The 13,649-nt window shown below is 49.3% G+C and overlaps 1 protein-coding gene across 1 annotated transcript in view; it reads left to right on the top strand.

Annotated features, from left to right (window-relative positions):
• Positions 1-13,649, top strand: part of kif26ba (kinesin family member 26Ba) — a 296,952-nt gene that overhangs the window by 83,565 nt on the left and 199,738 nt on the right. Inside the window, exon 3 of the mRNA XM_080200788.1 lies at positions 6,223-6,765. Within this exon, the coding sequence (XP_080056914.1) occupies positions 6,223-6,765 (543 nt within the window). The remainder of the gene's footprint in view (positions 1-6,222; positions 6,766-13,649) is intronic.

Below are 13,649 nucleotides of genomic sequence, written 5' to 3'. Positions count from 1 at the left end.
TGAATCTGCACGGGGAGAATCTCCACACGGACAGTCACCCGAGGCTGGAATTGAACCTGGATCGCTGGCGCTGTGAGGTAGCAGTATGAACCACTGAGCCACCGCGTCGCCCTCTTTCACAACATGAGGCAAACCTAACAATTGATAGGACAGTAGAGTTGAGTTTGATTTGTCGGCTACACAGCCTTTCCCGGAATGTTAATTCTGTGTTTCTCGAGATCCAGTCAGTGACAGGCTTATGCTGCCTGAACTAGGCCATGTGTGAAGGTAACGTGTGACCCAATGGCTGAGGGACCTGGAGCTTGGCCCATTGGAGAGTTCAGTCACTAATGAGTGAAGGCCCTGTGAATAAACCTCAGCCTCAATAATTGATGTCTCTTTATACATCATTATACACTCTGTCCACAGATCCCACGTTTCAATAATTAACACTTAAAAATCAGAGCAGCTACGCTGCATCATCAATAATTAAAACTGGCTGCTTTAGATACTTTTGTTTTACATTGTTCTGGCAATCACAGCCATCACTGAAGAACATCTGGTTCTCATTTCAACCTTAAGAATTGCTCAGCTAACTAAATATCCCTCGATCTGGCACTTAGCAAGTGGGTAATGGATAGTGTGGGCGCGCATGGGGATGGGGAGAGAGCAGCAGAGAATGAGCAGAAGAGCAGGACAGAGAGAGAGAGCGATCAGGACAGAGAGAGAGGGAGGGAGATAGAGAGGAAGAGACCAACTAGGACACAGAGAAAGAGGGAGAGAGGGAGAGTGACAACGACAGAGAGAGAGGGATGGAGGGAGAAAGAGCGACCAGGACAGAGAGAGGGAGGGAGAGAGAGAGCGACCAGAACAGAGAGAAAGAGGGAAAGACCAGGAGAGAGAGAGAGCAACCAAAATCAGATGGAGAGAAAGAGAGAGAGTGACCAGGATAGAGAGAGAGAGAGAGAGAGGGAGAGACCAGGACAGAGAGATAGAGAGAGCAAGTAGGACAGAGAAAGAGTTTGGGAGCAGTCGGAACAGAGAGAGGAAGAGAGGGAGAGACTAGGACAGAGAAAGAGAGAGAGAGAGAGCGACCAGGTCAGAGAGAGAAAGGGAGAGAGAAACCAGGACAGGGAGAGAGAGAGAGAGAGAGAGAGAGAGAGTGCCCAGGTCAGAGAGAGAAGGGGAGAGAGAAACCAGGATGGAGAGAGAGAGAGAGAGAGAGAGAGTGCCCAGGACAGAGAAAGAGGGAGGGAGCGACCAGGACAGAGAGAAAAGGGGAGAGAGAAACCAGGACAGGGAGAGAGAGAAAGAGCAATCAGGGCAGAAAAAGAGAGAGAGAGTGACCAGGACAGAGATAGAGAAAGAATGATCAGGACACAGAGAGAGAGAATGATCAGGACAGAGAGAGAGTGACCAGGACACTTTTGGTCACTCTTGCGCCAGAGTCCTACTCCAATCAGAAGGTGAATGAGGTCTTCATTATCTAGTTCAGTTCACTGCCCTTTCCTCACATACTGCTGTTTAAAAAATCCATCAAAAGCATTTAGAGAAATTAAAAGTGTTTTTTATTAAACCACAGTTCTCCTGAATTCAATGGCCTGGAGATAAGTCTTTCACTCCAGGTGGCTCTGAGTTAACCCCAGTGAGTTGGCAGCAATTCGTGCGGGAGGCGTTTGGCATTTATAGGCCTCACTGTGGCGAGCGGAGGTCAGGATTATGAGTCCTTTTAGTCTTTACCTCTCACTAAATGGATTCCAGGTGGTTGGGACTGTGAAAGAGTTAGTTAGAGGCCCAGCCACTGTCAAGTAGTAGCAATTTACATTGATAGCCGGACCATTTGTATTCCAAATGAGCAGCTTGGCCTCATTTGCAGAAACCTTTAATTGCTGGGATTTCTAAGGGCCTCACAGCGACAGTCTCTCAGAGTTCCTGACCTCCTGGCTATAATTACAGAGGTGCTTGCAACCAGATCACCATTCTGTCCTCGTTTTAATTTGATTCCTCTTCAGTGTGTGGGTGTGGCTGGCAAGGCTGACATTTGATGCCCATTCCCATACTTGACTTGAGAAAGTGGTGACTGGGCTTCATCTTGAACTGCTGAATGAACAGCTTTTTGTTATAACCTAAAGCTTTTTCCGCCATTCCAGAGTCAAAGTTCAGGAGTCAAAGTTGGGGTGTCTAATGACTCAGGAAGCCTGACTGGAAGGGAACATAGTTTCTTACAGAATACAAAGTGAAACCACTATCATGGTACACACACTAACCCTTGCCTGGGACTGCAATACAGCAGGCCCAGTCCTAGGCCTGCCTTATAAAAGGCCCAGGTATTGAGTTGCAGCTGGGCAGGCTGTTACCAGGGGAGCTCATATCCGATGAGCCGCACCGGGAGATCAATCACTGATTCCCCATAGACCTTGTAGGGTTACCACAGGCTGGTATTTAATGGAGGCTATAGGTGTCTCACCCACTGGCAAGAGCTAGTTCTTTGTGCCACCCCACTTTTGGGAAGACCGGCCAAATTCAAGCACCTAGCTTGGCAGAGGTGCGTCTTCCCATAGATGAAGGACCAAGGACCCCAGAGGCAGAATATCCTGCCCGCCCACCCCCCCGCCTCTACGCCCAGAGCTGCCAGCCAGTCAGTCAGGCAGCTGTGCCTAGCTCAGCAGCACCACCAAGATCATGATGGCTGCTACTGGGAATACATCCACCCAAGGCCCAGGATGGAGCCAGGCCACAGATGGTGGGATGGGAGTTGGATGTGGGGAGAAGTGGAGGGATTAGTTGGTAGCAAGGATAGGAGGATGGATCTCAGCCAGCCTCCCCGCTTTTAGATGTTGGGCCCAGGCACTGAGTGCCATTGAACGAGGGATGCCTTCCGCTCCACACCCCCACAAGCACCCCTGACTGGATTTGCTTTGCGGTGAATTCCTGCCCCATTGCTAGGATAAAGCTGGTAAAGGTGGAATGAGGCCCTTAAATGGGGATTAATTGAACATAAGAACATAAGAAATAGGAGCAGGAGTAGGCCATCTAGCCCTTCGAGCCTGCCCCGCCATTCAATAAGATCATGGCTGATCTGAAGTGGATCAGTTCCACTTTCCTGCTTTCTCCCCATAACCCTTAATTCCCCTGTCCATTAGAAACCTATCTACCCATGACTTAAATATATTCAGCGAGGTAGCCTCCACCACTTCAACGGGCAGAGAATTCCAGAGACTCACCACCGTTTGAGTGAAGAAGTTCCTCCTCAACTCCGTTCTAAACTGTCCTCCCCTTATCTTGAGGCTGTGTCCTCTAGTCCTGCTATCCTTTCTAAGCAGGAAGAATCTCTCTACCTCTACCCTATCCATCCCCTTCATTATCTTATATGTCTCTATAAGATCCTCCCTCAGCCTTCTAAACTCCAACGAGTACAGACCCAGTCTATTCAGCCTCTCTTCATAGTCCAACCCCCTCATCTCTGGTATCAGCCTAGTGAACCTTCTCTGCCCTCCCTCCAAGGCCAATATATCCTTCCGCAAGTGTGGCGACCAAAACTGCACAGTACTCCAGTTGCAGCCTCACCAATGCCCTGCACAGTTGCAGCAAGACCTCCCTACTTTTATATTCTATCCCCCTCGCTATAAAGGCCAACATCCCATTCGCCTTCTTGATCACCTGCTGCACCTGCAGACTGGGTTTTTGCGACTCATGCACAAGGACCCCCAGGTCCCTCTGCACCGTAGCATGCTGCAGCTTTTCGCCCTTTAAATATAATCCCTCCTACTATTATTCCTGCCAAAGTGGATAACTTCATGCTTGCCAACATTATACTCCATCTGCCAGGCCCTCGCCCACTCGCTCAGCCTATCCAGATCCCGCTGCAGACTTTCCACACCCTCCACGCAATTTGCTTTTCCACTCATCTTCGTGCCATCAGCAAATTTCGTCACCCTACACTCAGCCCCCTCCTCCAGATCGTCTACATAAATGGTAAACAGTTGAGGCCCAACAATTGTCCACTTAAGGGCTTCAAACGGTGGCTGTTTGGAAAAACCATCCAGGAGCCTTTGTGCCCCAGACTAACTGGTATCTGCCTGACTAAATGCCCCACCTCCAGCCATCAGACTTGCCCTGGGGGAGGGCATTAAATTCTGCCCTTGGTGTCATATTGGAGTCACAAACAGGATCAAAGAATCCTAAAGCATCAGGGGGACCATTTGCCCCATCAGGCCTGTGTCAGCTCTCCCGCTCGCTCTCCCGCTCCTTCCCCATAGCCCTGCAAATTACTGCTCTTCAAATATCCATCCAGTTCCCGTTTGAAACTTCCGTTGAATTTTCTTCAACAACTCTTCCGGAGAGTGTATTCCGGACCACAATAACTTAAAGTTTATTTATTAGTGTCACAAGTAAGGCTTACATTAACACTGAAATGAAGTTACTGTGAAATTCCCCTAGTCACCACAGACCCGTGCCTGTTCGGGTCAAAGGATCTAACTGGCACGTCTTTTAGAATATGGGAGGAAACCGGAGCACCCGGAGGAAACGCACGCAGACACGGGGAGAATGTGCAAACTCCACACGGACAGTGACCCAAGCCGGGAATCGAACCAGAGTCCCTGGCACTGTGAGGCAGCAGTGCTAACCACTGTGCCACTGTGCTGCCCACTCGTTGGCTAAAGAACACACAGACCAGACCATATATCAATCACAGGTCTACTTCCCTCCAGGCCGCTCGTGAACTACATCTGGACAGATTTAAGGCCGATTCTGCCGATGCTTTTACTGGGGTTGTCCAAGTTCGTACAACTGAGAAACTTATTATGGAGTTTTCTGTCTGTGGGAGCTTGCTGTGCAAGAATTAGCCAGCATGTTCCTATAATGACAAGAATTCATTCAACAATTTAATTGGTTCTGAAGAGCTTTGGGCTGTCCTGAGGGTATTGTAACACTACGCCCAGAATTCTCCCACCCCGCCCGCCAAGGGAATGGTAGTGGGTGGGAGGGACGGACCATGCAAAAGTCCATTGACCTCGGGGGGGGGAGGGGGGGGGCAGATTCTCTGGTTCTGGGGCGAGCGTGGCTGGAGAATCTGGGTGGGATTCTCCGGTTCTGGGGCGAGCGTGGCTGGAGAATCTGGGTGGGATTCTCCGGTTCTGGGGCGAGCGTGGCTGGAGAATCTGGGTGGGATTCTCCGGTCCTGGGGCGAGCGTGGCTGGAGAATCTGGGTGGGATTCTCCGGTTCTGGGGCGAGCGTGGCTGGAGAATCTGGGTGGGATTCTCCGGTCCTGGGGCGAGCGTGGCTGGAGAATCTGGGTGGGATTCTCCGGTCCTGGGGCGAGCGTGGCTGGAGAATCTGGGTGGGATTCTCCGGTCCTGGGGCGAGCGTGGCTGGAGAATCTGGGTGGGATTCTCCGGTTCTGGGGCGAGCGTGGCTGGAGAATCTGGGTGGGATTCTCCGGTTCTGGGGAAAGCGTGGCTGGAGAATCTGGGTGGGATTCTCCGGTTCTGGGGAAAGCGTGGCTGGAGAATCTGGGTGGGATTCTCTGGTCCTGGGGCGAGCGTGGCTGGAGAATCTGGGTGGGATTCTCCGGTCCTGGGGCGAGCGTGGCTGGAGAATCTGGGTGGGATTCTCTGGTCCTGGGGCGAGCGTGGCTGGAGAATCTGGGTGGGATTCTCCAGTCCTGGGGTGAGTGTGGCTGGAGAATCTGGGTGGGATTCTCCGGTTTTGGGGCGAGCGTGGCTGGAGAATCTGGGTGGGATTCTCCGGTCCTGGGGCGAGCGTGGCTGGAGAATCTGGGTGGGATTCTCCGGTCCTGGGGCGAGCGTGGCTGGAGAATCTGGGTGGGATTCTCTGGTCCTGGGGCGAGCGTGGCTGGAGAATCTGGGTGGGATTCTCCAGTCCTGGGGTGAGTGTGGCTGGAGAATCTGGGTGGGATTCTCCGGTTTTGGGGCGAGCGTGGCTGGAGAATCTGGGTGGGATTCTCCGGTCCTGGGGCGAGCGTGGCTGGAGAATCTGGGTGGGATTCTCCGGTTCTGGGGCGAGCGTGGCTGGAGAATCTGGGTGGGATTCTCCGGTTCTGGGGCGAGCGTGGCTGGAGAATCTGGGTGGGATTCTCCAGTCCTGGGGTGAGTGTGGCAGGAGAATCCTGCCCGATTTCTTTGACGGTTGTTGGACAAGAGAATGTCTGTTTGCCTGATGAAGATTGATTGGAATTTGCTCCCTCTCTTCATGTAACGTCTCCCCCTTTTTGTTCACAGGACCCGGCTTTCTCTGCTCTGATCCACGACAAACTGCAGGTGCCCAACACTACTCGCAAAGCCTGGAATGAACGTGACAACAGATGCGATATATGTGCCACCCATCTCAACCAGCTGAAGCAGGAAGCTATCCAGATGGTGCAGACACTGGAACAAGCGGCCACCTTGGAGCAGTACGACCCACTGCCAGGCTCCCCTCCTCCTCTCTCCAACATCCCCACCCTGGTGGGCTCGCGCAACATTGGCAGCCTCCAGGCGGCCCGGGACTGGGCATTCGTCCCAGCAGCCTATGCTGCCACCACCACCTACGCTGGCTTCCTGACCAACAAGCACGCGGGTAAGCCCAACTCGCTGGGCATCGTCGGTGGGGCAGAGAAGAAGGGAGCTCCCTCCGGGCATGCAGTCACCAAAGCCGGGCTGCAGATGGCCACCAGCCCGAGCAACGGCAACATCCTGAGCTCAGTGGCTATCCAGGCCCATCAGTATCTGGAAGGAACATGGTCGGTATCCAGGACAAATGGCGTGACGCTCTACCCATACCCAGTAAGTGTTTATAAAGCATGTTCCGAGCACAAATACACACACACACACAAATACACACACACACACACAAATACACACACACACACACACACAAATACACACACACATCACAAATATATACACACACACATACTCACATACACTCACACATCACAATTACATACACACATACAAATACACACACATATACTAACACACACGCATCAAAAATACACACATACACAAATACACACACCCATATACAGACTCACATATAGGTACATATGCACACATTATATACAAATACACACGCACATATAAATACATATAAGCATATAAACAAATACACAAACAAATACACACACATAAATATACACATGTACACACACACATTTAAATACATACACTTACACAAATGCAAACACACAAATACATAAACATAAATTCATATACACACTTGCACAAATACACACATATATACATATACAGACATTATATACAAATGCACACACACAAATACACATACACATTCACGTATACATGTACACGAACGCACACACACAAACACACAAAATGTGAGACCAACCAAAACTCTGCTGCCCAAATCCACCTCACACCAACTCCCTCCCATACACTCATAATTACTTCCCTAAATTATGCATTCTTGGCTGTCCAACTCAGATATTCATTACAGTAACAAAACACCTGAACCCCAGGGAAAGCAGTGTTTGATTGACGACTCTGACATGTGGATCTCTTCAGTGATTTGCGTAATGTTAATTTACACAAGAGAAAGCAGTTTCAAATGATGTAATTTCTGCTCCTGAAACTTTAAAGTGTCTGGGTGATTGACACATTTATTAGGCTGTAATAAAAGCCTTTTTAAAAAATGTGGACATTTATCAACGAATTACTTTTTTTTTCAAAAGCTTTTGTTACACATTCTATTGTCACAAGAGGGTTGATTTGTTACATACAGTATATGGTGGGTGAATAGGCGTGGAAGTGGTATAGATTGGCACAGGAGCATAATGGGCAGTAAGGGATGAGTGGGGGCATACCTTGGCATGAGGGCATGAGCGGCCATGGGTTTGGGTGTTGGTTTTGAGATGGCACGGACGGGCAGTGCAGAAACTGCGGGGATGTGAAGGGTCTCACTCTTCTCACTATCACTGTGATACTGGGGTGGGTAAACAGCCCACTCCAGCCCACCGGGAGCTCCCGGGGCTGCCTCCTAAATCTTCCCTGGGATAGCTGGCCCGATTACAGCCCCCTCCCCCCCAGCAATGAAAGTCCCGTCTGTCCTTGCACTTTCTCCTGGGGCTGAGCTGGGAGTTTTCCCGACTCCAGCTACCCAGCCGGAGGATGAAATTCCAGCACGATGTCAGGAAGCACGTCCCCACACAAAGGCTACCGAGAAGCTGCAACTCAAAATGGCGGGGGGGAGTCACCTAAACATTGCACAACAGGGATTGATCGAGTTTGGAAGTTGGTATTGAGGGTCACGGACCCAAATCCGGCAGGTTTTTTGATTTGATTTTGATTTATTATTGTCACATGTATTGGGATACAGTGAAAAGTATTGTTTCTTGTCTGCTATACAGGCAATGCATACTGTTCATAGAGAAGGAAAGGACAGAGTGCAGAATGTAATATTACAGTCATAGGTAGGGTGCGGAGAAAGATCAACAATTAAAGGAAGGCCCATTTAAAAGATGTGCGGATTAAGTGGATTGGCCATGCTAAATTGCCCCTTAGCGTCGGGGGAGTAGCTAGGGTAAACGCATAGGGTTATGTGGATCGGCCCTGGGTGGGATTCTGGCCGGTGCAGACTTGATGGGCCAAATGGCCTCCTTCTACACTGTAGGATTCTATGATTCTATGAAAATTCTGACTGCATCAGGGAAGAAGCTATTGGTAGATGACCTCAGGCTTTTGTATCTTTTTCCCGATGGAAGAAGGTGGAAAAGAGAATGTCCGGGATGTGTGGGGTCCTTGATTATGCTGGCTGCTTTTCCGTAGCAGCGAGAAGTGTAGACAGAGGCGGAGTTTAGATACAGATCTCAGGGACTGACGGAACAGGGCGGAGGGGCTGAATGGCCCCTAGACGTTCCTAAATGCGTGCCTTGCGTTCTTGTTTATGTGCACGATGCTGAGAGAGGGGCAAGCAGAGGAAGCAATCCCCTCCAGCTTTGCCTGATCCTGGTTGATCTTTGACAGTAATCCAGATGGCCACACTCTCTGGTTATTTATGAGATGGGCCTGGTTGACAAAGATGGATAAGTGGGGAGGAACAGAAAGAATAATCAAAGAACAAGGCCAGCACTGGCAACGTACAGAGCCTCCAGAGTGTAGCTGAACAAACACCGCATCAGCCTAGCGAGCACATAAAAGGCAGCACTCACTCCTAGACCCTGACTGCTTCCCAATTGGAGTCAGCTCTGACCTTTTGAATTCCATTGAGATAAATTGGAAAAACGTTGGCGCTTTGCCTGTGAGATGAAAGTATCAGTGCTGACTGTTTCAATGCTCCTATAAAGCAGATGGGGATGTTTTGAAGGAATTATTATTGCAACATGCTCACTCCAATTTGATTAGAATCGTGGAACCTTACGGCACAGAAGGAGGCCATTTGGCCCTCTATGCCTGTGCTGGCTCCTTGCTATTCAATTAGAGCCACCCCCCCATTGTCCTGCAAATGTATCCTTTTTAAGGGTTTATCCAATGCCCTGTTGAAGGTTCCTGTTCAATGTACTTCCCGCACCATTCTTTCAGGCAGACCTTTGCCACTCGCTGTCGAGCCTGCGGCTCTTCCCCATGCATCCCAGTATAGGTGATGAGAGATGGCGGGATTCCTGCACATCTCATCCGCCCTTGGTCGCTCTGTGGATGGCGGATCTTTTAGCTGCCTTGGGAAAATGGTGACACAGTGGTAACGCCGGTAGGTTAGTAATCCCTGAAGCCCAGGCTAATGCTCTGGGGAACATGGGTTCAGAACCCCACCATGGCAGCTGGTGGAACTTAAATTCAATTAATATAATCTGGAATATAAAAGTAGTCAGAATAATGGCGACCTGACAACTATTGTCAATAAAAATCCATCTAGTTCACCAATGCCCTTTAGGGAAGGAAATCTGCCACCTTTACCTGGTCTGGCCTACATGTGGCTCCAGAGCCACAGCAATGTGGTTGACTCTTAATTGTCCTCTGAAATGGCCTAGCAAGCCACTCAGTCTAAAGGGCAAGCCGATATGGGCAACATGACATCCGTGACACCCAAACTATTGGGGCTCTTTGCCCTTCTACATCCCTCTCGTCCTTTTAAAGCAAAACTTCTCAACCCACATTTATTTTCTTGCTGACCCCCTCAAGCTGTCGATTCTGGCTCAGCAGCCCTGATCGCCTTCCGTGGAGTGGCAATGTCTACATTACAAATGTCACATAAACTTAAATAGTTTTGTAGGGTGCAGGGGAAACAGAGCGAAGTCCAATCTTGCTCTTTGCAGGTACCCAGTTTGGCAGTACGGGGCTGGTGACTGACAGGGTTAACCCTCGCTGATTCCGCCCACCCCTCCCACTGACTGCTCCAGTGATCCTCAGGCTACCCAGCATTGGAGCGCTAAGTCCAAATTGTAACGCTGTGTCCATCCCACTAGGCCAGGTAAAATCAGATAACTACAGAGACCAGAATCAAATTTAACGAGCTCCTATGAGCAAGCTAGCCAATGGCCTTCCCACCTGGGTCTTTGCTACCTCCTGGAATTTTAGTGTTCCAATTAAAGATCTCTCAGACCCCCAAGGCATCATGTATGAGTTATGAGTACATCAGTATTTAGTGTTCCTCTTGAGACATTTTCCTCCAGAATAATGTGGCAAAATATGCCAGGAGCTGATATATTGTGTATTGACAGGTAGGAAGGAACCCTTAGCAGCAGCTTAGCAAAAGCCAGCGGGCAGCATGGTGGCACAGTGGTTAGCAGCAATACCTCATAGCTCCAGGGACCTAGGTTCCCTCCGGGCGTTCAGGTCTCCTTCCACAGTCCAAAGAAATGCAGGTTAGATGGATTGGCCGTGCTGAATTGCTCCATGGGGGACTAATGGGGTAAATGTTTGGTGGATATGGGGATAGGGCAGAGAGGGGGGCTTGGGTAAAATGCTCTGCTAGAGAGTCAGTGCAGACTCAATGGGCCAAATGGCCTTTTTCACTGTAGGAATCCTATAATTCTCATCCGCAGATAGAAGTAAGTGGACAAGTTAATTCAGATTAAGGCAGAATAGAGAAGAAAGAGGCTTCCCGCTTAAAGAAAAAGAAAATTAATTAACCCATATGGGCACCTCCTTAAGTATTGTTCAGACCCAGGGAGTGGTTACTATTATTTGATTTGCTAATCATTTACAGCCAGCTAGGTGCTGATGAATGGATGATTCTTTGGAAGTCCGGCTCCCCCCTTTTACAGAAGTGAGTTTTCTTGGATTCTACCCAGTCACCTGAGAAAAAAAGTTGGTGAACTGTCCACCTGACTGAATCTACCGGCAAACTGTATGACTGCCCATAGGTGACCCTGCCTCAGGAAAGTTTGTGGACATGAACCTTAGCCCTACGGTGAGCGCCTGACTGCTGCCACTCTTTCCTAGCCTGTTCAGCATGAGTTCCTTGGGTCTGAGTGCTGGAGCACTGTTGGAGCGCCATTGATAGGTGGGCTGAAAGGCTTGGCCTGTAACTAGAAGGATCCAATCATTGCATTGGCCCTTCCTCTCCCTCCTCCCCCTTCTCCACCCACTCTCCTCTCAAGCCAGTGTCTATAAAAGTGACCATTCTTCACTTGTGAGCCAAGACAGGAAGGAAGGTTCCAGTAAATAAAGAACCCATGAGTCAAATCTTGTCCACTCCCCTGGGATGAGTTTGGTGGAGTGAGGGGGTTGGGGGGATCATTTAATCAGATGGGAATGTGGCAGGCGTGGTCACTGTCACCTTCTTGCCTACATCCTGATTACATCTGTAGCAGGAAGGCCCGTGGATTGCCTTCCCTACCCAGAGCCAATTGAGGCCATTAAGCGGACAATTTTTAAAAGATTCATTCATCGGACATGGCATTGCTGGCTGAGTATTTATTGCCAATCTCTAGTTGCCCTTGGAGGGAATTTAAGAGTCAACCACGATTGCTGTGGCTCTGGAGTCACATGTAGGCCAGACCAGGTAGAGATGACAGATTTCCTTCCCTAAAGGACATTAGTGAATCAGATGGGTTTTTCCGACAACCAACAGTGGTTTCATGGTCATCAGTAGATTCCTGATATTTTTTACTGAATTCAAATACCATCTGCCATGGTGGGATTACGAACCCGGGTCCCCAGGACATTAGCTGGGTTTTGGGGTCTATAGTCTAGCGATAATACCATTCGGCCATTGCCTCCCTCAATTAAAGCCTACTTAAAGGCCCCCTCATGTTATTGACCCGCCACAGACAGCAGGAGCTCAACATGTGGAGAGCACAATGAACAAACCCATGCAAGCTGGCTCATGGACTCCAAGGAATGAGGTCCCTCATTCAAAGGTTGTTAGGGTCTCGGGACTGCTTCGGGAAGGGGAGGACCAACTGAGAGCCGCGCCGCCCTCATTGTGAACACCCCCCCCCACCCCCATCATCCTACCTATAACTGCATTAAATGTATTTCATCTTCTTGGAGTCATGGTTAGTCAACAAGCCCAATCTCAATCTTGTGGCCCGCTGAGATGAAGGAGGGCCACACACTAGCTGAGGTTGCCCATCGCTGATATGGAGGCACTGGAGAGATGAGGGGTGTGGAGAAGACTTACAGGGATGATACCAGAATGAGCGGGTATACAAACCAGCAAAGGATGAATGCTGGGTCTCACTTCACTTGGAAAAGAGAGTGGTGACCGAATAGAAGCTTATAAAATTAGGAAAAGTTTTGATAGAGCTTTGAGAGAGTGGACGCAAAGAGAAGGTTTCCTCTTGTGGGAAGAGTGTAACTAGAGGCACCAATACGAGACAGTCACCAAGAAATCTGATAGGGAATTCAGGAGAAACTTCTTTACCCAAAGAGAGGTGGGAATGTGGAACTCAATACCACAGGGAGAGTGGCTGAAATGAGTAGTCTCGTCGATGCATTTAAGGGGAAACTAGACAAGTATATGGGGGAGAAGAGAATAGGGGGTTTACAATGATAGACTTAGATGTAGAAATATGGGCAATTGGTCAAATGAACCACAGACAAAAAGCCTGTGCTTGTTGGGCTGAATGGCCTGTTTCTGCGCTGTCTATCCTATGTAATCATGTGTCATTTGTTTTATCCTGAATTAAAGCCTTTAAAAGCTTACCCACTCTAAGGGCAGAGTTTTCCTGTCCCGCCGGCCATGGGAATTGAAGCACTCTGCCACACATGTGCGCACATGTGCACACACACACACACACACACACACACACGCACACATGCGTGCTCACACGGTTTTCTACAAGCTTCCTTTAATCGTTACACTATTTGTTCAAGTGCTAAGCAGTTTCCTATTTCCCAGTCTGGTCACTGCTTGCTAGTAGCAGATATTAGTGCCTCTCACTCAATCAGACATGTTCTCCCAGAGAGAGGCTGCAGGATTTGTATCCAGAGCAAATCCGCACTCTGTACAGCTAGCCTTGTCTGAAAGAGCAAGCATATTAAAACAGAATGCTGCCCAGGGCAAGAGAGGGAGAACTCACATATTAAACCATGCTAACCATTAAACAATGCACAGAATGGAAAAGTACCTTACCCCTCACATACTGCAGTCTCTCATTGGCTACAACAGCAAAACTAAATGGTGCAAACAGTGACATACACACAAATATCTGTGACTTATTCATGTACCAGAAGCAAAGCAAGTTAGGGTTATTTACCTGTATCAC

The sequence above is a fragment of the Carcharhinus amblyrhynchos genome, chromosome 12, assembly GCF_965287045.1.
Source record: "Carcharhinus amblyrhynchos chromosome 12, sCarAmb.v2.hapA, whole genome shotgun sequence".
NCBI classification, from domain to species: domain Eukaryota; kingdom Metazoa; phylum Chordata; class Chondrichthyes; order Carcharhiniformes; family Carcharhinidae; genus Carcharhinus; species Carcharhinus amblyrhynchos.
Note: the sequence above shows the minus strand (reverse complement) of the source record. Positions and strands in the feature narration are given on the sequence as shown.